The sequence below is a fragment of the Neoarthrinium moseri genome, assembly GCF_022829205.1.
Source record: "Neoarthrinium moseri strain CBS 164.80 chromosome Unknown scaffold63_Wmoseri_CBS_16480, whole genome shotgun sequence".
Lineage (NCBI taxonomy): Eukaryota > Fungi > Ascomycota > Sordariomycetes > Amphisphaeriales > Apiosporaceae > Neoarthrinium > Neoarthrinium moseri.
In genome coordinates this window covers 189,289-215,188 of record NW_026055177.1, presented here as the reverse complement: position 1 = coordinate 215,188, position 25,900 = coordinate 189,289, and the positions used below count along the sequence as shown (strand labels likewise).

Here is a 25,900-nt window from a genome sequence, read left to right as displayed (position 1 = left end):
TTTGAAGAGATTTGAAGAAGGTTTGGTTGAACAGTGAGGTAAATTGTTGTATGGTAGGAAAATCGGGTGGTTGGTGAACAGGGGGCCCAAATGCAGGGGGGGCCCATATGTGGGTGCTCCGACTTATATCTCCGACCTGCCCATTATGCAAATGGGATTTTGAAATACGCACGGGACATGCTCTCGTGAGTATGGTGGCAGCCTATGAAACGCCTACATGCCCATGTACCATAAGGCATCTCGTAGAAACCTACTTACATTTTGATCATATAGGTAATTCGTGCTCGTCGCGTCAAAGCAGTGGCATGACATGTGTATTCATCCAGTAGGCGAGGTACTACCCTATATGACTTGATTCGCCTGTTGCGCGGCAATCATGATAGTGCAATGTCGATCAATACTGCATAGAGTACCCTACTTGTTTAAAAGTACTATAGAAGCCAACTGCACCCAGAACGAATGATATTTGTGCAAACCGAAATTCCGTAGGCAAGAGGTGGATATTTGGAAATTTGCTATCTTTAGTAAGAACTTCCTCTTAGAAGATGTTAGGATGGCATGATTTTGTGCCAGCTTTAAGGCTGAAGCTCGTCCATGAATGTGAATCAACATGCTGCTGTACTTCAAGACCGCAGCCGAGGTAGAAAGATTTGGCACGCTTTTTCTTTGGCCCTGGCCTCCCGTGCCTAAGCCAGCGCAGTTAATTGTATTCCATACGCCATGGCCTTGTCTTGATTAATTGGCGGATGTGCCTGAGAGAAGGGTTCTTGAGTGGTTCAGTGCTTGAAAGCTTGAGTGTTTGAGTGCAGTTGGCCAAAGATGGCCCATGCTGATCTGTGGACTCCTGATTTGCCAGATATTCCGGTGTTTTGTTCCTTGAGCTGCACGTACAAGCTAATCGCTCAAAATTCACCGCCCGGATCTGCAAGTGTTTCGTCTTAGGACAGTAGAAAAGCATCGAGTGCTACTGGCTTCGCCTACCACCGGCCAAGTAAGCGAAGTACAGTGTATCGTAGGAACTGATCGCATGCCAACATGAGAGAAACACCACCAAAGGAAATTTCGTTCGTGGCGATCAAAGAGCCGAGTTGATTCACGAGCCTCATTGCCACTCAAACGGACGTAGACAGTAGACAATAGGCGTCCCGGATTCTCTGCGGACGTTTATCATTGATGTGCGGACTATCAAGCATTGAGGGATGCCCAAGTACAGGCACTAGCCGTACCCTATATCATGACATTCGACGTGTCTCCACTTAATCAAGTCCGATATAAAAGAGCAAGTCACGAATATGATACAAAGTGCTCATCTGATGTATCGATTACTATCATGAAGACTCAACAATCTGTACCAAGAAGCGAAGGGACCGACAACCTGAATCGGAAACTATAAAATTTCGTATTTTACGTCATTACACTATTGGCCCTCAACAGTGGTGCTCGCCCTTGTAAACTTGGTGTCGCCCAGTGAGTTCGCATTATCTTGATCATGGGAGTTTCTGTCTTGCCATTGGAGATCGTCACGTTTTGAGATCCCTAGAGTACGACGCAAAATTTCCATCGCTGGCGGTACCGCGAGGAAGACCACACATAAGATTAGCGGGAATCGCAGATTATGTGTAGCATTTTGCAGTGGACCAGTTGCGACATATGTCACCCAAGTGGTTGCGCAGTTCAGAACGATTTGCAAGCCAAACCACATGACCTCTTCGCCAGCTGGAATCAACTCAGAATATAACAGACGAAATGTCGGGTTTACCAAAGAACCCGAAGCGCTTGTGATTAAGGCTTGGACGTAAAACTCCCACCGGTGCTGTCAGTGAGTGAGCAAATAGTTCCCCACTTTGGCTATTCTGACAGGCGGAGAAATTAGCAATTCAACTTACCTTGTCGCCGAACTTGTCTTGATCTGCAATACCGACGCAGCCCCAAATAGGCACAATAAGGATCAACCCGTAGCCCAAAATCAGGCCCTTTTCGAGTTTAAATTGGAGTTTGCGGTGGACCAGATAGAAAGCCAACGTGCAGATAACAGTGAAAAGGTTGCTAGCCAAGATGTACAGAGAGAACTCGAGGGTGTCAGGGTGGACCTCCGCGAAATAAAGTTGACTGATAATCGACGAGAGTGCGAAATTGGTATCGGAATAGATTGTATAAGCCAGCAACAGGAAGAGCATATTCTTTCGACGTAAAAGCTGCTTGAAAGGAGTGAGAATGCCAACTATTGCTGTTGTCCAGGGGCTATTTGTGGGCCAAGGCTTTGCTGAGAGTGCAGGCAAGCCGAGAAACGACCCAACGGCAGCAACCACAGTGACAAACCCCACCACTGTTGTTACCAGAAGACCGGCAGACTGCTGAGACGCGCCCACAAGAGTGCCAGACAGGATGGCTACGATCGCCAAGATCAAGGCGGCAGATATGTTATTTGCTAGCATGCCGAATATCGTCATGGCGAATCCGTACTTTCGAGCCTTTCCTTCCTTTGGAGACTCATATGCGTGACTCGGTTTCGACGGTTCGTCCAATTGGTTGGCAGCTAGATCATGGCCCGCAGCACGCATGCAATGCGGAATGTAAATATTGAGCAGGGCGATAAGTATCGATGTGACCACGCCAAAGACAACGTAAAGAGCGAACAGAGCGTTAAAATTTGTGATTGTGGGGTCTGTCAGCCAGTAACTAGGTATTGCCAATACGCCGTACAAGACAATAGCACCGGACACAAGAAGAGTCTTCTGATCTGGTGCAAAACGCGGGTTAGCATTTCCGTGTGAAACGGGTATCGTCCTCAAGCAGAAATCTTACTCCAAAAATCGGCATAGGCAATGATCAAGATGGTGACGGCTCCACCGATGCCAAAGGTCATTGCATTCATGTACAGAAGTACGGTATTCAGGTCTAGCTGCTGGCTGCCGAACGGCACGATGCAATAGGTCATGCATGGCAGTCCGTCAACATCTGTTCCAATGAAATAACCGGTAATTTGGAGTTGGTACAGTACGTAGGTGCTGAAAATCGAAAAGGCAAGGCCAACCACGAAATTGGTGTATATGAAAGTGTAGAGAGACGAGTCTCGTTTCCATCGCGAGACTAAGCCTGAAGCCATCGTGAATCGCGCTAGCCTTAATAGGCGCGTCTCAACCGTATTCTTAAGTTCCCGCCTGAATGAGAAATGGTATAGAGCGTCAAGGACAGAGATCGTGTGTGGAGACTTATTCTTGTTGCAAGGGAGCAGGAACCTTATCTCGCACGACTCGCGAGAAGATTGGGAATTTCTTATATGTCGGTTCGGACGAAACTTGCTCATAAATGCGCACCTTATTGGGGGGCTTACATACCACAGGCCATGGCCCTTTCTCTATTGGTCAGATCAGCCACATTGAATATCTGACGGTGGAATCAGAGCTGGGCATGCAAGGGGCAGGGTCTCTCCTAGTGAGGGATCATATGTTTGATCCGTGCGCACTTTCGACCCGTTGGCTTGGAAAGATTGATTCGCTCACCCAACTTAGGAAACCCTCTCAATTTTGAATCCGCATTGATACATATATCACGGTTTCAAACTCCATCAGGCAGCATGGCTCCAAGATATGTTTGTTATTTTGATTGATGAAGAAGCAGTGGTTCTTTGTCTCCTGGAATTTCCTGTAGTCTTTGTAACCAATTTCCCCCGGAACTGCTGAAAACACTCGCAGATGCACTGCCACGCCCCCGCCCTTCCCTTAGTCTGACACATGCGCGAGTTCTCTGGACAATACCGCATTTAATAGTTAAACTCCGAACAATGATGGGAATCCATACCGTTGTTCTTACTTCCTGATTGGAGGAAGCAATGGATGCTATTCTTTGGGAACAACATTTAGATTTCCATTCTCCTACATGGCGCGAAATGAAAACTTATTGAATATCAGAGAATCAGAAAATGAACTGCCCCCTTTCCCTACACTAGCTTATCTAAACGACGCCAAAGTATGCGCGAGAAGTAATCAGCTCAACATCCGTTGTCGATGTCATGTAATAATGGGCCTCATTGTCGAGATAACAAACGGACTGTGTATCTAGCCCCAGAGGCGTCTCCGTGATTCTAATCGCCTTTCCAGGTTTGTGGTCGAAAGTTTTACTTGAATTGGCGCTTTTTAGACGGAAATGGCCAGCCACACCATCGAGACTCCCATCCACCCAACCGCCGCTGAATTTACCAGAAGACAGAGCGTCTCTGACAGTCTTGGCCTTGACCATGAAGAGCGTTTCGCAACCGGCTATCTCCACAAGGCAGTTGTGCCATGGAGTCGGCACGTGCAGCAGATCGACACTGCGCATTTCGGCGCCGTCGAATGCGAGCTTCTCGACCGCCCTGACGTTGGTACCAAACATCCTAATGCCAAACTTGGGGCCAGCGTTGTTGTGCGCGTGGATAGAAAGCCTTACGTGGTGTGGGAAAAGTAGCTCGACAAGGTTGGAATACGCCTCATTGCGCTGAATCATTTCAAATGCGACTTTAGACGCCAGCTTCTTGCGCCGGCTGCGGCTTAGTTGCTTGGTATATTGGTTGAGGTCCAAGTCTTCCAGCATAAAGCGCGAGAAGCCGCGGTATAACTTCAACACGCTAGCGCTTCCCTGCTCAATGCGGGAGCGCAGCACAGTGGCGTCAGTCTGGCAGACTTCGAGCAAGAGCTGACGACTGAAGTCGGCGACCTTGGTGCGCTTTGTTGAGATCTGGTGAGGCAGCGCTGGGAGCTTCAGCAGGTTGCTGATTTCATCCACGTAGTGATCCAAGCTGAACAAATTGATGAGGCTCTTGAAACCAATTCGGTCACGACCTCCGCGACGGCGGGTTACAATGTCATTCAAGCGAGCAAGCTGAGTGTTATACGCGTCGGCTGTCTCGTCATCCACCCCGACTTTCAAAGGTGTAAGCAATGGTGTGCTGAAGATTTTCTAAGGTGAACTGGGAATACTTACTGCAGTCGCTGAAGACGTGTCCGTCACTAATGATCCAGAGCTTGGCACCTAGACCATATATCTTCTCAATCTCCTCGATGAAAGAATGCAGGTACTCGACCGCAGCTTGCTCTCCCCTATCAGGCATGACTCCAAACACCTTGTCCACACTTGAAGACTTGCACGGGAAAGCAGGAAGGCAGAACTCAAGCCTTTGTCCTCGCCGCACAAATTCGTACACCCGCTCCAAGAAATATGTACGCCCGCCGTTGACCCATTTATCATCAGCACTGACATATCTCAAGCGCTCATCAAAAAGATCGACTATCGCAGTTGCGATGACTCTGGGATCATCATTTCCGAGGTAAATTTGGTCCACAGGTGCTGAGATGAAAGGTTTCATGTTTTCGAGCAGTAGTGCCGCGAAGACATCATCAAGATCAGTACTCGAAGACGGTTTGTGTTCGAAGATGACGCCAATGTATACATCTTCATTGACTTTGTGTTGAATTTCGTACACATCTAGACCGATGGTCGAGGCTGTGGTGATCTCGATACATGACTTTCTGACTGTCAATTCCCTTTGATTTATGTCGCTCTTGGCTTGAGTGGAAATGGGAAAAATTGATGGCTCTTGTGATGGCTGTGAAATCATAGAGGCTGAGATGACTGCCCAGTGGCTTTCAACCATGGTCCGCATGGGACCGGTACAAGACAGCATATCACCATTCCGTGTTCTTGTAAAGGAGCAATAGAATCTATGAAAGTTGCTTGGCTCCATGATGAGCAGATTCTTTTTTTCTCAGGTAAGGTAGGGATAGTGCGGTGGTTGCAGGTTTGAGCATGTTTTGGTAATTGTGAGTTGGAGTTAGAAAGACGATCCACTTGTATAAGCTGGAAAAGACATCCTAGGAACACAATCGTAAATACGTTCTCATTCAGTGGCTACGACGAGGCTAGGCTGAGCAGGAATGTTGCCCCCGTGGGGTAAGATAGGTCTGAACTAGGACCTATAGCTAGATGTCCATAAAACCAATGGAACACCCTTGACTTTACTTTGCGATATGTACATGCTACTCCGATCAGGATCCGTCAGACGAAGTTAGAACAGCGGTGGCAACTTTTAAAGCGGCGACGTTGGCGGAAGACACGGCCCTGGATCGGGCAACAGGCTTCGATGACCATGACTGAATGGCTACTCATTTGTTCGAGCAGCGGCTGTGATTCGCACTACCGTGGGCTCAGATGTGCATGGCTTACATGGGTGGTATCAGTCATGACAGTATCAGATCATGTCAGTACCCAGGACCCAGGTGGCTTATTCCGTGTGTGATCAAGGCTGCAGTTCGTGCTACCGTATGCAGAGATTTTCACCACTTGCATGGCAGACCTGGGTCTGGACTCCTACCAGTATGTCCACGCTCGGGCTTACAGGATACCCGGCCAAGACTCTCTCTTGTGGGTACCAAGGGTAGAAGAAAGCGTTGTCGTTTGACCATGTGGAAGGCCGTGCGTGCATAACATGTCTCACCTAATCTCCGCCCGGGTGCATTGGTATCTTGTTTTGAGTGAGTAATCTTTGTCAACAGGCCCTACGGAAACGTTTCTCTCGCTGACCCGGAGGAATACGAACCTTGCACACTGTGGCTGTATTAGAGCAGTGAGTGTAGGAGCTAGGAAGAGTGGCCCGACTAAAGGCGATAGTGGTATAGTAACGCAATCCAACTATTCCTCAGCACGACTGGTTTTTTCTCTCCCAAGAAGTCTTAGCAACAGAGAAATGGACGAAATTTCGCCGATAATCAAGGCTTTGCTCTTGGCAGCAGTATTGCTGTTTACTCTGATTTTTCATGTCTTTCTTCAACCGCCAAAATATCCAGAAGGGATTCCGACCGTCCCTTTCTGGGTGACTCTTATACCATTGTTCAAAGACGTAGATCAAATTGATATATTCAAACGATATATCGAGGAACCACTTCTCGAGCATGGTGCTGTGAAACTCTTCTTCGCAGCCCAATGGAATGTCTTGGTCCATCGGCCACGATATCTGGCCGAGTTGTTCAGACACGAAGATACTTATCAAAAAAGCGGCAACCAAAAGAAGATTCCGCACAGCGTGCTAGCAGACTTCCTTGGAGACAACATCATATCTAGCCATGGTACGACCTGGAAAGGCTATCGAGATGTGATTAAGCCGGGACTGCAGCGGAACTTCGAGATCGATAAGCTGGCTCGAAATGCAGAGACGCTGTGCGATCTCGTTGAGGCTGCTGCGGTGCAAAGAGAAGATGGAATTATTGTGAAGGACTTCATACAGAGATATACCATTGCAAACATAGCCCAGGTAGCTCTGCAGACCGAGTTCGACGTAAGTCTCTTTCATGTCCGATGTATCGACTTGCCTAGCGGTGATTAATCAATCTCCATTTTATAGACTCTCGACCGCCCCGATGCGACAATTCACATGCTTCAAACCACTTTGACACAGCACATTTTCAAACCGATCTTTATGAATTTTCCATTCCTGGATCAATTATCGGTTCCAAGTCGCAAAGCAGCCCGCAAGATGATAGCTCATTTCAAAGATGAGCTGACCTCTCGGCTGGTCAAAACACACCAGGGCATTGACTGGGAGTGTCAGTCAGACAAACTGGGCGCAAGGCTCTTGTCAGCCAGACAGTCAGGGAAGTTCACTGAGAAGCAATTCCGTGACAATCTCACTGTTCTCTACGTTGCTGGCCAGGAAAACCCACAAATTGCGCTTATATCAATCTTGTACTTACTTGCACGACATCCAGAGGCTCAAAAACGACTATTTGAAGAAGTGCATAACGCCGGCATTCAAGAACCAACATTGGAAATTCTCCAATCCATGCCGTACATGGCTTCGGTCGTGTACGAGAGTCTTCGTGTACTTCCACCCCTTTCCCAGTTGATCAACCGGCGCGCATCCGAGGGTGTTACACTGGGTGATGGTGTGTATATTCCAAAAGGAACGTACCTTGGGTACCATTGCTACTCCACTCACCGGGATGTGGATTACTGGGGTCCTGATGCCGGTGATTTCCGGCCAGAGAGATGGGGTAGTACAATGGACGCAATCCAGCGTTTTTATCGCCAGAAACGGACCAGGGCTGAGTTTGTGAGCTTCCACGGCGGAAACAGGGCTTGTTTGGGCGAGAAATTTGCCGTTCTGGAGTTGAAGATTGCATTGTTCGCATTAGCTCGGCGCTTCAGCTGGCAGCTTGACGCCAACTGGCCAGAAAAAATGACACCGGTAAGTCCATTCGTGGTATGATGGACGAAAAGACGCCGCTGATGCGCATGACAGGCCGGACCACTTTTCCCAAGAGCCCTCAGGCTAGTATTCAGACGTCATCCGCTATAGTATTCAGACGTCATCCGCTATGAAGATCCAATGATATTTGCATTGGATTGCGAAAGGTGCCGTGGCAAGGGCTTAGTAAGACTAGAATCACTTGTCTCCATAGAGGCGTTCTGTTCCACCCTCCATTCTAGTTGGAGGAGAAGGTCAAGACTTGGCAACATTGTCTCACCAGGGATATCAACCGAAATGCGCAAGATACCATGGTTATTCGTCCATTTCTTTGCTCCAACGTGCCCTGTGAAAGTATGTCACGTATGTCGCCTGCGCGCACTTTCGTATGATGTTCTGTTTAACATTTGATTATAAAAGCCTAGACTGGGATCCTCCGTATAAGCGAGACCTGGGCCTTGAATGACTCCGGCAACGGACGTCCGGCGCAGCCGGGCGAGCTTAAGACAACTGCATGCATCAGCTGCAGGCTAATGCAAACCCATGCTTCCAAGGGCTATCTGATCCAAGCATGTTGAATCCTACGCAAGGGCGCTACATAGCCTTACCGATATTAACCGCCTCATACATGCTCTCAACCGAGCAAGTACAGCGGGAGAGACAGGAATGGGTGTTCCAAGATCCTTACCCGGCTAGTAAACCCGAAGGTAGAACAAACAGTGAAACGTGCCCGAGGCTTGCGTAACCTCAAAACACGATGATGTGAGCAGCTAGTGTTCGTCCCAGGCCAATTCGTGTTTGGTTGTGTAGGAATGGTATCTTCCGTGCCAAGAATTAGAACGACGATTTTTTTCTTGATCGAGGATAGTATATGTACGGCGCCGCGGAGAACTACTGATGGTCTTGGAGGCATACGGACTCATAAGTACATGAAGAATGTTGGCATCAGGATCCTTCCCAAGAATATAGCTCGCATAAGCAAGACCACTCAATCAGGACATACAGCTTTAGAGTTCCAAGCCATCCATGATTGGTTACCGGAAGGTGCTGACTGAGACCAGACCGATTACCCACGTGGGGTGTTAGTGATCTCAACAATGCAGAGCCACACCTGAGATCGGTCTAGATCGGATGTGACAGCACTGCTGCAGGGAAAGCCGATACGGAATAGGCAAACGGTTTAGTGGGGGTGTTTATCCCGGCAGCCCGGGGCTTTGGGCGCTGTGCCCCCAGCGTGGGCCCTTGAGCCTTGTACGGGCCGGCTGGTGGTCACATCAGCCACTCGCAGAAAGGTCCCCACGACATTTCGGGGGTTTTTTTTCTCTCATTGTATGATCCACACCAGCTAACGATGCCCTGATCAGACTCAGTCTTTCGCTCCGTCACACGATATTTCCCTTGAGTTCGCAATGCCCCATTAGAATTGCCGAGCGAGAAGGGACAGAGGCACAATCCCCGAGTCAAACGCAGGTGTTCTTAGAGCAAACGTGACGAGGACCCGCTTCTGACTGGTAACTGTCTTTCATTACCTTCGCTATGGTGAAGGAAGCATACGGAGATACGGTGCAGGCTTATCTTACATCTTGCTGATCAATAAGCCATACACGGAACGAACTTGAGACAGTAAGCTTGACCGCTGTTGTGTTGGGGTTTTGCAGTTTCGTGCAGCCGTTCGAGGGAGTTGATTTGAGCAACTAGTTAGGCGACCGCGGACGATGCGAGCAATGTCGTCAGGTCGCATGTTGTACAGTCGCGACAATAACCTCGTACGCCCTCTGCAATGGAGCTGGTTCGCTTTACAGTGCTTTTGGATGCGCTAAATCTGTAAATGAGTTGGGGTTCGGTGTAGCTGAGTCAACGGGCCAAGCCTTACATGCATATTCGCCCTCGTTTGCTGTTTGAGCAAGACCATGGTTTCAGCTCCCAAAAAGACTTGGCGTTGAAGTCTCCTGTGATAAGTGTAGGCCACAGGCAACAATTAGCCTTGTGAGTCTGGAATAGGTTGCGGCCCGCTTTGCCGATAGACATGAGCTCATGGGAAAGAACCGGTGTGCAAAGGACATTACGTCGGGTTCCAGGGCCCTGTGAAAAAGAATTTATTTCAATATACCCTGTATAGATGCGGAATCTTATTTGAATCACTTATACGGAGGTAGAGAGGCGCGGACATACAGGTGGCTGGCCAAGTTGGGTGACCAGACTCCTGCGCCGGATTAGCGCACTGATAACATGTCAAGTGGCAAGGGACGGAAAGAAAAAAAAAGCCACGACCCACCAGTTTGGATCGAAAGCGTCAGCCAACCTGCAGGTCTGTAGCGTTGCGTGAGCTGTATAGCCCTTGATACGTGCTCTTACCACTTGCCCGAACGGTTAGTGGTAAGATCGTTGAAAACCATGTTGATCCCTGTGACTGCATATAAGTTTCTTCGTGAAACCAGGGTTAGCGGGCTCGGGCTGGCTAGAAGGCGTGAACTGCACCTCATAATATGGCGCCACAAATAGTGTGCAAAGAGCCCCATGGCCGGGTACGTTCCCGATGCCTGCCTGTTGAAGCAGTACACGATAAGTGCATGCTCTGACCGTTGGACCCCTTGCCATTGCTTGACAACCGATTCGTAGTTCACGGCTGCTTGGCTCAAGCCTCATAAACGCCGTATTATCTGCAGGGTGCTACAGTCTTGGCGCATGCTGAGATTATGTGGCGTAACACCTCGACTCGCCCGCGTTGTACGTCTGAAGCGTGATTACCACATCCGCTGTCAGATAATTATACGGAGCGAAAACGGAAGCACTTGAACCGTAAACCTTCCGTAACACGCGCCGACCCAGGAAGGACAGATCAGTACATAAAAGAGTTACCACATAACAGTTAATGGTGCAATCATCACGGGCCCCGGAGATTTCAGACGATCAACAGAAAACCCCAAGTCTTTTCTTCTAGAGACTCCACGCTGATACGGCCCAGGTCCTGCACCCAGTGCATTGGCATACACTCATTGCCCAACCCCTTTTCTCTACCATTCACTTTACCGCTATGTCTCCCCCTAAAGCGTTCGACTTCACAGGCGAAGTCGCCATCATAACGGGTGCTGGCTCTCGGATGAAAGGCGAGGTTGGCAACGGTAGTGCTACGGCATTGCTACTTGCTCGTCATGGAGCCAAGGTAGCCATCGTAGACCGCAACCTAGATGCAGCTGAGGAAACCAAAAGAATGATTGAGAACGAGGGTGGTAAGGCCGAGGTGGTTCAAGCCGATGTGACAGTGGATGCAGACTGCAAAGCAGCCGTTGCTAGAACTGTCGAGTTGTTCGGGAAGGTAGACATCCTCGTGAACATTGGTAAGTTTTACATCCTATTATCCTCCAATATCCTACTCCTTGTACGTTCCGAGATAGTCACGGTAGCTCAATGCTAACATGGAATGCACCTCATAGTTGGTATCGGAGGCGCCCAGGGAACGGTCGAGAAAGTGAGCTTCGAAGAATTCAATCACGACTTCCACTATAATGTTACAAGCATGGTCCTTATGTCGGGCTATGCTGTGACCGAGATGCGCAAGAACGGACGAGGTTCGATCGTCAATATGAGCTCTGTATGTGGCTTGACCGCCGGGAGCCCTTCAGTCTTCTATCCAACCGCCAAAGGCGCCATTGTGCAGATGACGCGGGCCATGGCTGGTCATCACGGCCCCGAGAACATTCGTGTTAACTGCGTCTGTCCGGGAATGGCCTACACGCCCATGGCCCGTAGTCGTGGCATGACCGAAGATATGCGCATGGAGCGCAAAAACCTGGCGTTTCTCAAATACGAAGGGACTGCGTGGGACATTGGAAATGGTGAGTGTATCTGCCTTGTATACTCGTCCTTTGAAGCAGTCAGTTGACCTTAGCATGAAAAGCCATCATGTTCTTGTCCAGCAAAGAAGCAAGATGGATTACCGGTGCGATTCTGCCTATTGATGGAGGGGTAAGCCACTCCCCACCACAACGGTTTATGTATTCCTGTCGCCGTTATGAGACTAACACGAGTGCTAGTATACTGCTGGAAGAACAGATCATCCCAAAATGGGAATGTCCATGGATGCTGCCCCGGGACATAAGTAGCCCTACTTAAGCAAATAGATTCGACGCAATGCCATGGGCTAGTACAAGATTATAGAAATTTCTATGCCCAAAAGTGAATAAAGGAAAAATTATTTGTACTTGTTGTTTCAAGGTATATATGCTTGTGAGATTACGCAACTTGAATTCGGCCCTTCGCATAAGCTTTCATATCTGGACGCCGGAAGGCGGCATAGAAGAGATGATTGAACAAGCGTGTGAGAGGTTGTTGTGTGCAGGTCACCATCGAGGACATGCCCATAAGATAAACTCAGACCTCCGGTCGCGTTTCCACGAAAACATTTCTTGTGAAAGCAATATGCTCAGGTTTTGTTTCAAGGTAATATACTGTCACAAAGACCAAATTCACGTCAAACACATCAAGTAGGGGCTTTGACCACAATGAATCATTTATAGAAAGCTCAAGTGCTTAGCCCGGTACCTATCACCCTCACTTCTCTGTTGATTCAACTTTCTTCACTGGTGGTGGAGTTCCCACACCGCTTGAATTTGCCTTCGTTGAGCTTGCTCTCAGACGAGGGCCATACATCGCGAGCACTTGCAACTTTGATCAGCTTTTTTACAATAATCGAGAAAGCAACAAAGAAACTCACCAATCGCTCCGACCCCAAATACCACCAAGTCTAGAAAAGCAAACCCCGTGTAGTACCACCCCAAACCCATTCGCCCAATGAGAGGTGGCGTTACAACAGCAGCGATGGCCGCAGCAGGGTTTCTTAACATTGTCTCAATGGACATTGCTCCTGCAGCAGCTTGAGGAGTGCATTCCGTCAAGAAAGCAAAGGTAATGACGAGGACAGATGACATTCCGAACCCAGCTAAACATGTTGAGTTAGCATATCACCACCTTTGCTCGCGTGTCTCTCAAGGCTCATACTTAGAAAGGTTGCCACTATGACAGCGGCGGGATGAATTGAGTTCTCAACAAACCACCCAAACATGATAGACCCAGCTGCGCAAATGAATGTGCCCCATACTTGGTCCATAAGACGGCTTTCGGGTGCGATCACGCTATTTCCAGATGCACGAACTTTTCTTGCACGACGCCAGTCAGAGAGACGGCCTGCGAGCAGAGAGCCGGCGATAATGGCGATACCCAGTGCAACATAACCACCGCCCACAACCGTGACTGACCATTGGTATTTATCCGTCAATATGACGGGCAGGTCAACAGCAATGGCGAAGTAATTGGCAAACAATATGGCTGTGTATAAAGACGAGATGCTGATGGGTAGGTAACAAAACAGTTTCCATAAAGCAGCGAAAGACGGCTTGGGAGGTGGAGGGCCGCGTTCTGATTCTGGCGCAAGAGGCGAGGCAAAGTGAGGCGGCAGCAGAAGAAAGCTACTGTTTTTATATAGCTTTCCGTTGCCGACTCGAGATCTGAGTGTCTCAGGAAGGCACAGTATGATCATGGTCCAGGTGATACCAACGAGAATAGCTGGAAGAAATTGGTCAGGATCCGCAAGATTGTGTCTGCTGAGATGGTTGAGGACATACCGAGGACTCCAAACGTCCATCGCCACGATGCCTGCCCAGTGATGACGCCTCCCAGAACAGGGCCGAGGGTGGGCCCAAGATTTGGTCCTAGCAAAAAGATTGCCATTGCGAAGCCGCGATGGGCCGGCTCTGTAATCTAAACGGTGGCTGATTTTCAGCAATTTGGCTCAACAAAAAGACTTACCAGTCCAAGCAGAGAAATTGAAACGTAAATACTTACATCAGCAATTGTTCCCGCTCCCAATGAAATTACTGACGAGCAACCAAATGCCTGAAGCATGCGGAGAAAGACCAGTGCACCAAAATTAGCTGGCAGCGCCGCCATCAACACGTTGGCAACGAGGTAAACTGCTAAGGACATGATATATAGAGGCCTTCTTCCTTTCCAGTCGGCAAAAGCGGACCATACAAGAGGGGAGATGGCACAGAGGGCCATGAACACCGAGACAGTCGCGTTGATGGCTGTGTAGCTCACACCGAACTCATCTTGTAGCACCGTAATGGCTGGAAGGTAAATACCTCCAGCTAGAGGGCCCAACAGGCCCGCTGCACTCACAAGGCCAATGATGAAGTTTCGTCGAGGCTTCGAGAACTCGGAATATTCTGGAGCGGCATCCTCGATAACTGCCTTTTCCGTCTGCTGATGCTGGTCGTCCATGATAACGATGCGAAACGGTGCGGCGGGATACAAAATATCTGCGTGGCTCTTGTAGGTAGTTTGAGGCTCTGCAAAAAGGGTTTCTAGGGACTTGAGATTTGTTTGAGAGGGAAAACGAAAATAAAACAATGCTAATCATATGATCTGAGTACGAAGTCCGTCTAATACGTTTTGAATACGTACAAAAGAAAGTTTGAATATTCCGTATTTACAAAGTAAGAAGACTTCGTAAGCGGCGCCTGATTGGCTGTTCCTGCCCCATCATCACCTACCCTTGCTGTCAGATTAGACACGGTACTTTTGCGATTCTAGCCCTTACACGACATGAAAGTAGCACGCCACAGCTTCAAGGCTCTCGGCTCAGGTAGGTTGCTTGGCGATCGCTTCTAGATGATTAAGCCCAGACCTCTGAAGGATTAATTTACAACAAATCGGCTCGAATGAATATCACAGTGCAGATACTTCTGCCTGAATTCGCTTACAACTTGCAGAAGGAGGCGTCCTCACCGCTGCTTACCGGACTTCAGCCACGAACCAGGATTATCAAACAGATCAGATCACAGACACCGAGCGGCATTGTCAACCCCGATATCACAGATCACAACCAAATATTGTCGATATGTACCAGGTACTTCTGAATGCCGACGGGTGGAGGCCGTAAAAGCGGCGATATATTCACCTTGTCCCGAGCAGGATTTGTAATGGTTTCAGATTTGCGCAAGTGCATCTGGATATCTCATGGTATCCCGTAATAGTTGTCCATAGTTTTACTACCATCACAGTACGATTTACTTTCCAATATAATAGGGAGTGAAGATACACTGAAGTTTAGCTTTTTCTTCACTACAGAATTTTTCTATAGTTTTCGTGTTCTGTAAGAGCATTCCAAGACAGTTGCCTTCACACAGTATTGGTCGTTAGTATCTGCAAACACCATCATCTCGAGCACATCATGGCGAAGACCCAGCACCAACAGGGGCTGCCTAAGTTTAGCGGTGCCCTAGACAAGTTCAAGTACGAAGAAACCACGCCGGAGATTGGACGCGAGTATCCCAATGTGAACATTGTCGATGATCTCTTGAACGCTGAAAATGCGGACGAGATTCTTCGCGATGTCGCGATTACTAGTAAGTTAGAAGCAATCTTCCTGAGCAGGGCCCATTCTCTGACCAAATTCAGTCTCTCAACGCGGTGTTGTCTTCTTCCGTGCACAGAACAACCTGACCAACGAACTACAAATGGAGTTTGTGAACCGGCTGGGCCGCTCTGTCGGCAAGCCTGAGTCTTCATCGGTTCACATCTTCCCACTTGCACCGGCACATGTTCCAGAAGGCGGAACGGGCGACCGACACATCAGTTACGTCAACTCGACAGCTTTCAAGTACATGTTCGAGAAGATGCCGAACATGGACAAGCGCCGTTTTGACGCTGCTGAGTGGCACACGGACATTCAGTTCGAACCCGTTCCGGCAGACTATACATCACTGCGTGTCCACAAGCTACCTGAGTCCGGCGGTGACACTTTGTGGGCATCAGGCTATGAGCTATACAACCGTCTGTCCAAGCCGTATCAAGACTTCGTGGATGGCTTGACTGTGACATGCCGTGCCGACTGCGTGCTCATGGCCATGCAGCGCAAAGGCGAGCAGATTGAAGAGGGTGAAAGAGGCAGTCCCCTGAACGTCGGTCGTTCCCTGACAGCAGTCCACCCTGTTGTACGAACGAACCCGGTGACTGGCTGGAAGAGTATCTACTCTGTCGGTCAGTTCTCGAAGCGTATCAACGAGGTCAACCAGTATGAGTCGGACGAGCTCCTCAAGAAATTCTACGGCATGATTCAGGACAACCATGATTTGCAGGTCAGGTTCAGATGGAGGAACCCCAATGACATTGGTATGCATCTCCTAGTCTATCGTGAGAGACACACGACTCTAATATGATGATAGCAATCTGGGACAACCGTAGCACCTTCCACCGGGCAACCTTCGACTATCTCAATCTTGGTGAGCGGGCTGGCAACCGTGCCGTAGGCATTGGGGAGGCCCCTTACTTTGATCCCCACAGCAAGTCACGAGCCGAGGCTTTAGGGGTCAAGAAAGCAGAGGAAACGACCAAGATGGCCAGCGGAGGTCACATGGCCCATGGACATCACATGGCTACGGGACATCATGCAACTAACGGGCACCATGCGTCTAATGGACATCATATGGTTCACTAAGGTCTGGGAATGAACCTAGAATATGCCAGTCAACTGCATTGCAGAAGCGATTGAAGATTGTTTTGAAAGTAGCGTTCACTGACATGCAACATGTTTCTCTAGAAGCTTGAAGTATATACTTTACAAAGCCAGATAGCCAAATGATAACGACCGTGACATCGTATGGGACATAGAGCATGCTATGACGGTTCGGCACCTCGAGGCAACATGGCCTTTAATCTTTTGGCGAAGTGTTGATATGCTACGTTCCTTCAGACAGATCCTAGGTAGACTATCACCTGAAAGCAAAAGCGCCGTGAATAATAGAGGATCTGACCATAGATGAAGGAGCTGCGCTGATCTTTTCATTCCTTTAGATTATTCCTAACCATCGCCAAGATTCGTTATGGACATGGTTGGTACACAATTATCAAATTCTATTGACGGAGTGAATATTGACAGCTATTGAATGTTTGATTGCCGGGTTAGATATTGAATGTCTTGACAACACAAATCATCTTGGTCAATTATGTCAGGTTATGGGAGGTTTGCTGGAAGCTCCCAGGGTAGGTAATACGCTCCTCCTTTGTAACCTAGTTAGCATTTCAACTTAAACATATTTGCACACCAATTTTGCGACTCACAAAGGAGTACTATCACGTAGTCGTTGGAGCACGGCCGGCCTTCCCATCCCAGAACCGAGTGAGGAGCACACTGGCCTTGTCATAGCTGGTTGTCAACTCAGCATCGGTTAGGTTGAAAGCTGAGTTGACCAACTTCGCATCCTGGACTCTCTCCGCGCGGGCCTTGGCGGCAGTTTCGACAGTGGTGACTAATCCTGAGGGCCTATATACGTTTGTGTCTCTGTATTGCCTCTGCCTCATCTCGAGCGTCAGTCGTGGATGAACAGGTTTGATGCCGGCACGTAAGAACTAAAGAGTAATTGAAGAAAAGGGTAGAAGTTCAAGAAATAAAGCAAGAAGCAAACCAGTTTCTTTGTCTTATATTTCCAATTACTCTCAATATCGGGCTCCCCACATCACATTCTCATCTCTCACCAGATGTCATCGTCTACCCGTCTTCGAATTCCGCCTCCGAAGCAGCCAGAGGCGCACAAAGGGCGGGTAACGGAAGCCATCAGCGACACAGCATCCAAGGTTGCCAAGGCAGAACGCCCGTTTCTTCTCTCATTCGATGAGATGGTGGAATGGTTCCGACGTGAATCCAAAGAGTAGATTTTCCATAAGCATCGGCCCATCTCACGCTCATCTCACACTTCTTTCTGCAATTGGTCGTATATCCACAACGAGTCGGTCAACATCTATTCCCACATCATCCCAGCCGTTTTCTTCCTGCATAGTGAGTGGTGTATCCAGTAGTACCTTGTTAGCAGATACTCCGGGGCCACTGGTGCCTGTTGCACTGCTTTCTCCATCTTTATGCTGATTGCTGTTACGTTCCTATCGTTGTCGGCGACGTACCACGCCTGAATAAACCACTCCCAAGCAGGGGAACATTTCTACCACAAACTGGACATTCCGAGTTTAGCGATCTTAATATTGGGCAATCTTTTCTTGGTAATATACAAGGCTTTCTGGCATGTACCTTTGCCGCGCAATATATACTAGTCTATGGCTGGTGGTTTCGGGCTGTTGAACATATCCATGAAAAAGCATCCCAAGTTTTATGTCCAAATTATCACCTTTTCCGAGCATTGATGTTCGTGGCCGACTGGCTTGTCCGGCGTTGCGCCCTTGATCCATGGGATCAACGTAGTCGGCTTGTCGCACATGATGAGAAAGCTTTTCCCTATGATTACCACGTTACTGTCCGTTTTGAAAGATGGCGTTTCCGTAAATGGTATTCGCGTACGGCAGATACTAGATGCGATGCCTACTTTTTTTTTTTCTTTTTTCTGCCATCATGGGTCTAATGAATACCGACCTGGCCTAGCGCATAACACACAATGTAGACCTGTCGCCGCTCAGAGGCAAGCCAGTCATGCGAACAATAAACATTATCCTGTATGCTATGTAATCCTAATGCACTAAGCTTGACTTATGCATTAGGCTTCAGCTTCAGAGCACATTTGATGGGCCCGAGCATACGCCACAGAGCTTGTACTGTGTAGTTAGCAGTTCAAAGGCTGAAAAACGAGCTATGTTCAGAGACGGTATGGAGAAGCCATCCTTAATTGAGACAGTGGAGTTCATTCTAGTCTGCGCCTAGTGAAAGAGTAGTTAGCGAGGCCTAACTTAAACCGTAGTGATAGCGCGACGTTCGCAAAAGTCGTATTCGGGGACGGGCCGAAGTGTGCTGTACAACTGAGCCAAAATTAGATTAAGTGATAAGTAGTACTAGTTTTAGGCTTAACTTCTCAACTATGAAGCGATAAATATTCATGCCTCAGTTCCACAAAGAGTGAGTATTAGAGCCTCGCATTACATCTAGCTATACAGAACACCTACACAAAGACGTGGTGGACCATGTCGGCCATGTTTCCCCCCCCCCCCCCCCCCCCCAACATACGATACTACCTCGTTTATACAGTCGCTGGGCAGCCTGCTTAATTAGGATGACGATGGCCCCTTATCAGTGTTATTGGTATTCTGACTCCGCAAAGTTTGTACTAAATGACTTTGCAGACGTGTATGAAGGTGCAGGGAAGAGGAGGAGGTATTGAACCCTCAATTAGTTACATTTGGGTGATATTCCAGAGTACTTGGCGAGATGCTGAGTCTAACTAAAGTACGCCTTCCTCAAGACAATTTTCAACAAAGTCAAGAGTCTAGCTATCATTTGGGCCACAAGTGGGCTCATGTTTGTTTGCAGATCTTGCTCAACAGTTGCATGTGAGGCAGATAGATCAGGAACAATGAATCATCTGCATCACATTACAAGTATACGATCAATGCCTCAGACGCTCCAACGGTAAATGAAGCCTTGCCCCCAGATGTTTTGACTTCTTCGAAATGCTCTTCGCCGATGGCGGCACAGTCTGTGTTCGAGAAGTATCGCCCTACAATCAGGTTAGATTAAAGCCAAATAATGCACGTGAAATAATGGCTTGTTTACCTCCGATGGTCAGTTGTTGTGCAACAGACGTATCTGCTGTCGTGGTATAGTCACTTGATGGAGCAGTCATGCGGAGGGTCTTGACCGTTTTCGAGCAAGAGAGACCAGTGAGTGTGAAGGTTGTCTGATTTCTGCCACCGGTGCCGGAGTAGTAGTCAGTGTTGACCAAGACTGCTTTGAATGGCGAGCCATCTTTGTAGATGATATACTGGGCGTAAGAATCGGTCCCATTGTCACTCGCAATGATGTGATCACCTCCAGAGAGAGCAAGGGCGGCAAAGTAGCCTCCATAGAAAGGCGCTTCCACTTGGTCGTCTGACCACCAGTTGAAGTAGGCTATGATACAATGAGCTCGAGTGGGCACCTGAGAATGCTCGGAGCGAATTACCTTGATTTATAGTGCCTTGGTGGTAGTAAATTTGCTTGAGGCCGATTGATGTAGCCAACAACGTTTTGTCCACCATTTGGACGGCACCTCCGAGTGTGGCATCAATATCGACGTCTTGACCATGGAAACCCGCTTCGCCTGTGGTGAGGCGGGTCAGCTTTTCCAAATACTCTGTAAAAGTGGGCCGATCTGGCTCGTCCTTGGGAATATTCTAGTTCCACTCACCAATGATGTGATCTCTGCCAATCGAATTGACTAGGGCAACATCGTCCTTGAACTGGGATATGTCGCTGGCTGTTCGGACGTGATTCATTTCGGTCTGCAAGTCCGTGCCATTCGACAGCGCGTACGCATGCGCACAGTACACCTTGGTCCCGGCCTTTACGGTTTCGTTGTAGGCTTCTGAAACCAGGTAAATCATGTTCGGCCACCCTGGCTGGAGAGGAAGTGGTACACCATAGACACCAGCCGAGAGAATTGGTTGTTCCCCATCCCAAGAGTCGATGAAAGCTTGCGCCCACTGGGCCGCGTTGGCACCCTCCTGTGTTTCGTTCCATGGAGCTGTGGCCACGGGTTTGTTCCAGTAAAGGTAGTATACTGCCCATCCCAAACAGCTACCAGTCAGAGTAGGTTTCTCGCATTGGCAGAGCTTCGTAACTCACAATCTGGCTCGTTCCCTAATTCAATTGCCCACAAAAACTCTCCAGCCCTGGACTGAGCAGTCAATGCTGCCTCCATGGTGTTGGTAAAGTTATTGTCACCTCTGTTGAATCCTGTAACAATGTTAAAAGGTGCGTTCGCGAGATATTGCAAGATACGAAGGCGTACCAAGTGTGGTTTCTGCGCCCCAGGCCGCTGAATGTTTGATTGATTGTTAATTATCGATATCTCGACGTGGCACACCAAGGTGAGCTAAAGCTTATTGTTCACGTACAAATCAGATCAAAAAACTTTGGGCCGTATGTCAAAGTCATCGGAGCGTCCAAAGGATCGTCCACATGATACGAGACGTAACCATCGAAATCGGGGTCGTAGGTCGCTCGGTCTTGGGTGGTACCACCGATGCGGGTTGGTGTTTTCTTGCCGTACAGCTCATCGAAATGCTTGAGACAGTCTGTAGCAATGCTGATGTTGGTCATGTAGGACGGCCACATGAAGAATTCCATCCTATCAGGTCGATGCAAACGCGCATTCAGCAACCAAATCGCGAGATCAAGACTTGCTGGCCACTTACGAGACTCCCACTGGCGCCGAATCGAGCTCCACAGAGTTACTTGGTGTTGTCGATGGAACCGGGTACGTGACCGTAACAGCAGCTAGTGTGCGGGATGCAACGGCGGCCGCGGCGCCCAAATACAGACGAAGACCCGCCATCTTAGAGAGAGATAACCGGTAGAAACGAGTTGTTTACTTGCTCGAAAACATACGGTGAGCAGGGCGCGATCGGATTGTGCCTGCTTGCTTCGCGAGTGATCCCCAGAGCTATATAAGTAACACCAACGGCTACCCTGGGTTGTTTATGTAGTCGTAGCATACATGCTAAGCTCGGGTAAAGGCAGCAGATGATCTCCAACCCAAGATCGCCACGGCGTTCTGCCTAGCCCGCCGAGGATCCTCAAGAGAACGGCCTCTATCCCAGAATTACCCCGGAATTCACTACCTAATCAGCTAGTTTCGAGGTGCGTGGCTCGTGGTCGATGATGATTGACATTACAACGAAGCTATGCCAAGACATGCCCTTGCTTGTTGTGGGGAGGAAGCTGGGGATTCTCCAGAGGGCCCACACAAGTCACAATACTGCCTCCGCAAGTACCTGGTTAGCGCCTCGGACGTTGCCAGCAGCTCGGAAACCATCCCTGCAAATGCGAATACGGGAGCACCCGAGCTGTGAGTGTCGTTCTCGGCCAGATCCAGGTCAGAATGGCTTCGTCCTCGGCGATCACTACTCCGAACAATGCAGTGAATCTTGTACCGAGCGACATGGTGGCTGTCGGGATGGTAGTCATCACTAGGACGAGGTTCCGAAGATTCGGTCGGCCAAGCTCACATTACCGAGGACTAGAGCTACAACTATATTGCTGAAATTGCACACGTTGACCGCCGCGGTAAAGCGTGCTCATGCCGCCTTCTTCCTCGTCTTCTTTCCCCCGAACCCTGTCAACTAGGCAGTTCGAGTCTACTTTTGCAGGCCATGGCACAACCCCAGGTTGACGCCACTTGGATGTGGCACCCTAACTTCACAGAGGAGCGCACAGATACGGCCGGGCTGTTCGTCCACTTCAGAAATCAGTTGATTGTCGATAGTTCGCCGCCTCCTTCACTCGTCATTGGGATCACAGCCGATACGCGATACAAACTGTACGTGAATGGGCAGCTCGCCTCGTTCGGGCCAGTAAAAGGCGACCCGAGCCTCTGGTTCGTTGATGAGGTCGACGTCGGCCCCTACCTGCGGACCGGGACCAATGAAATTTTGGTCATAGTTCTGCGATTCTTCTATGCTAGCCCCTACGCGACGTCCTTCCCCCGGCTGCCTTTGGGCGGCTTGCGAGTCACGATCGCCGACGCTCAAAGCTCATGGCATGACAGCCTTAAAAGCAGTACTCACTGGAGCACAGCCATTGATGAGACGAGTATTCTCAGAATAGATGAGCCAGAAGATGACTTTCTCCACATCTATGAATATGTCGACAAATCTCAACGTCGCCTTTTGGAATGGGTTCCGGCGAAGGTTCACGAATTTATGACTTCTACAGGAAATGCAACACCATGGCATCTCTCTCCACGAATCATCCCGCCAATGAAGCGTGAGGCGGCTTATGCCTCGGCGGTCCATCATGTGCAGAGTAATCAGTCTCTTTTGAACTGGGAGTCCGTGCTACTTCGCGCACCTGGCAGTCAAAACTCGGGTCAAAGCTTGACTCTGTCGCCGCACAGTAGCCATCACTTCGACGTTGAGATGGCTCAACACACTACCGCGTTTGTCCGTCTTCGTTTTAAACGCCCACGTACAGCAGGAAGCGTCTTGAATGTCACATATTCGGAGAGCTACGAGGACGAACCTACCCTGGTGCCATACTTGAGACGCAAAGGTCACCGCTGTGACTATAGCAAGTCCTTGTATGGTCCGCAAGACCGTTATCACTTTGGAGGGATCACTGCAGCGGAAAGCGCCGAGGACCAATCCGAAGAATCGTTCATGCCATTTCATTTCCGTACTTTTCGGTTCCTTCGAATGTCGATTGATGTTGGAGACAGCGAGCTAGACTTGGAAGGAATCGAAATTGAAGCAGTAAACTACCCATTGGAGGTACTTGCATCTTTCAAGGCTACTCCGTCTGGCAACGGAGTCATAGAGCAGTTGTGGTCAACGAGTGTTCGGACCTTGTCCAACTGCATGCATGACTGCTACGAAGATTGCCCCTTCTATGAGCAACTCCAGTATGCCATGGACACCAGGAGCTCATGTCTGTTTACGTACTACGTATCGGGCGACGATCGATTGGCACGGCAAGCCATAACACAGATCCACAACTCATTTCAGTCTCGTTTAGGCCTGACTTGCAGTCGTGCGCCATCGCACAAGCCGCAGTTCATCCCACATTTCTCGCTCTTTTGGATCCTAATGCTCGACGACTACATGAAGTTTTACGGCGATAAATCATTCCTGGAGCCATTGCTGCCAGCCGTAGATGCAATCCTCGGATACTTCCACCGCCTCATAGACCAGAAGTTGGGACTTGTGGCGTCGAATTCCCAACCCGGCATCTGGAACTTTGTTGACTGGGCTGAGGCGTGGAGACCATATGGCATTCCTCCTGCGGCTGAGCGGACAGGGTTCTCTACATATACGAACAACCTGTATGCGTACACCTTGAAGCATGCGGCGACATTGGTGACATCTCTCGGACGACCGGGTATCGCTGGAGAGTATCTAGGTCGTGCGAGTAACATCATCGACGCCGTCCGCAATCACTGTTTTGATGGCGAGCTCTTCTCAGACGGTCTTGCCTCTAGCGCAATCGCGGACATCGACTACTCCGAGCAGAACCAAGTCTGGTCAGTACTCAGCGGTGCCGCGAGTGCAAGTGTGGCAGCAACAATTTTGCGTAAAAGCCTAGAGCCTGCGCCAGCCAAGCAATTGGTTCGATCTTCGGTTTCAATGTCGTTCTACACGCTACGCGCCCTCAGTGCTGTTGGGGGAAACATTTACGATGAGACATTTCATCAGTTTTGGGATCCATGGCGGCAACAGCTGGCGTTGGGCCTGACTACGTGGGAGGAAGATAGCGTCTCTCAACGCTCGGACTGCCATGCCTGGGGAAGCGCGCCTATCTACGAGTTTATGGCCGAGGTTGCAGGCGTCCGTCCAGCAAGTCCAGGTTGGGAATCGATCGAGTTTTCCCCGAGGTTGAACTTATTCTCAACCATAGAGGCAACAGTCCCACTCCGTCAAGTTGGTGCCAAGTCAGAAGGTCTTGTCCATGTTTCCTGGGTCACTAACGCGGAGGGTGTAATAAAGATAACCCTGAGACTAGAGTTGCAGGAACCCAAGCTGATACCTATCCACGTCAAGCTGCCATCACAGCCTCTGCGGGTTGTGGATAGTGCGTCAGACTACACTTTCGTTGTGCAGTCAGGTACTTTACTTGAAGGAACCCCATGATACCGATTAGTAGCGTATGATAAATTTGATGAAATTTGATTTACACTACACCGAAAATGCCCCTCAGAACTCGTCGTTGGTCTCGCTCACACTGAAATGTAGACATTGTACTACCCAAACGACGATGCAGTACGCGCCTCGGCGCTTATCCCTTGGAATTATACAGTCGATGCTCCGAATCAGGTCCCAAACGGCACCGGCGCTTTGGACTGGACTATTCCTTTCGCAGCTAGTATACACGCTGACGAGTCCCTGGTCTTCCCACCGATCTGGGCGCTGAGGTGCATATGCAAAACATGGCAGGCCATGTGACATGGCTAACATGTCAAGTAATATCATCTACCGACAGAAACGAAGCGAAGCAACCAAATCAGAATTGTACTAAACCCTGCATGAATACATTAATTAATGCAACGCGGTCAACTTGGCCGACCTTGCGGCCTTGTATGACCGAGGTTGCCGAAGGACGTGATACTCTTGCTGGTTCCAGCTCGAAAACTAGCAATAGTGATTCAAGCCATTTGCTTAGCACAAAGCCGAGAAACAATCCCCGGGACAAATAGAACCGAGCAGAGCCTGTTGCTACCTTTGCAAGACTCTATGTCGGCATTCTGGAGCGAGCCGAGCACCTACCTGCAGTCCACTCTTGATGTACCTGTACTTCGGAAATTGGTACCAACCCCTGTTCATACTAGAAGTTGCCTAGTGGGTACCCCACAAAGCCGCTTCTGGGGGAGATAGTCGGCTTGCCCCCTGGGGATACTCCAGACCGCAAACCAGTCAACGACCTGGAGCAACTCAAGAAAAAAAACAATCTTCCCCAGCTGGTTGATGTTGGCTGGTCGTGTGGCCAGACCCACTGTTTGTGCCTCCCGTGGTCGTAACATCCCCGCCTCCACCCTCGGCCGCGAAGCTGGAGACTACCCCAGACCCCAGGCTACTGGAAGCTAGTGAAGACCACCTGCCAAGGGCGACATGTTACGATGAGTCGGTGCAATTCTTTTGAATGATACCTTATGCTACCCTCTGTTATAAATATTCGACAATTGCCTCCCAAGGAAAGATCGGCCGTTCGTTACT

At 49.3% G+C, this 25,900-nt stretch overlaps 7 protein-coding genes across 7 annotated transcripts; 3 read left to right on the top strand and 4 right to left on the bottom strand.

Moving 5' to 3' along the window:
• Nucleotides 1-1,417: 1,417 nt before the first annotated feature.
• On the bottom strand, nt 1,418-3,106 carry JN550_011154 (uncharacterized protein; the record flags this gene model as incomplete). Its single annotated transcript, XM_049309489.1, has 3 exons — nt 1,418-1,813; nt 1,887-2,740; nt 2,806-3,106. 3 exons carry the CDS (start codon nt 3,104-3,106, stop codon nt 1,418-1,420), a joined length of 1,551 nt encoding a protein of 516 aa, XP_049166954.1.
• Nucleotides 3,107-3,954: 848 nt separating this feature from the next.
• Nucleotides 3,955-5,722, bottom strand: JN550_011153 (uncharacterized protein; the record flags this gene model as incomplete). Its single annotated transcript, XM_049309488.1, has 2 exons — nt 3,955-4,901; nt 4,963-5,722. The coding sequence occupies 2 exons, from the start codon at nt 5,720-5,722 to the stop codon at nt 3,955-3,957; spliced, it is 1,707 nt and encodes a 568-aa protein (XP_049166953.1).
• Nucleotides 5,723-11,252: 5,530 nt separating this feature from the next.
• On the top strand, nt 11,253-12,321 carry JN550_011152 (uncharacterized protein; the record flags this gene model as incomplete). The annotated part of the gene is made up of 4 exons (XM_049309487.1): nt 11,253-11,556; nt 11,653-12,054; nt 12,117-12,184; nt 12,253-12,321. 4 exons carry the CDS (start codon nt 11,253-11,255, stop codon nt 12,319-12,321), a joined length of 843 nt encoding a protein of 280 aa, XP_049166952.1.
• A 448-nt stretch (nt 12,322-12,769) lies between these two features.
• On the bottom strand, nt 12,770-14,497 carry JN550_011151 (uncharacterized protein; the record flags this gene model as incomplete). The annotated part of the gene is made up of 5 exons (XM_049309485.1): nt 12,770-12,876; nt 12,933-13,157; nt 13,217-13,780; nt 13,840-13,975; nt 14,060-14,497. 5 exons carry the CDS (start codon nt 14,495-14,497, stop codon nt 12,770-12,772), a joined length of 1,470 nt encoding a protein of 489 aa, XP_049166951.1.
• Nucleotides 14,498-15,449: 952 nt separating this feature from the next.
• Nucleotides 15,450-16,715, top strand: JN550_011150 (uncharacterized protein; the record flags this gene model as incomplete). The annotated part of the gene is made up of 3 exons (XM_049309484.1): nt 15,450-15,624; nt 15,677-16,390; nt 16,444-16,715. The coding sequence occupies 3 exons, from the start codon at nt 15,450-15,452 to the stop codon at nt 16,713-16,715; spliced, it is 1,161 nt and encodes a 386-aa protein (XP_049166950.1).
• Nucleotides 16,716-19,588: 2,873 nt separating this feature from the next.
• On the bottom strand, nt 19,589-21,531 carry JN550_011149 (uncharacterized protein; the record flags this gene model as incomplete). Its single annotated transcript, XM_049309483.1, has 8 exons — nt 19,589-19,713; nt 19,770-20,105; nt 20,158-20,295; nt 20,383-20,754; nt 20,820-20,930; nt 20,986-21,012; nt 21,092-21,324; nt 21,392-21,531. 8 exons carry the CDS (start codon nt 21,529-21,531, stop codon nt 19,589-19,591), a joined length of 1,482 nt encoding a protein of 493 aa, XP_049166949.1.
• An 817-nt stretch (nt 21,532-22,348) lies between these two features.
• On the top strand, nt 22,349-24,820 carry JN550_011148 (uncharacterized protein; the record flags this gene model as incomplete). The annotated part of the gene is made up of 1 exon (XM_049309482.1): nt 22,349-24,820. The coding sequence occupies one exon, from the start codon at nt 22,349-22,351 to the stop codon at nt 24,818-24,820; it is 2,472 nt and encodes an 823-aa protein (XP_049166948.1).
• Between the last annotated feature and the right edge of the window lie 1,080 nt (nt 24,821-25,900).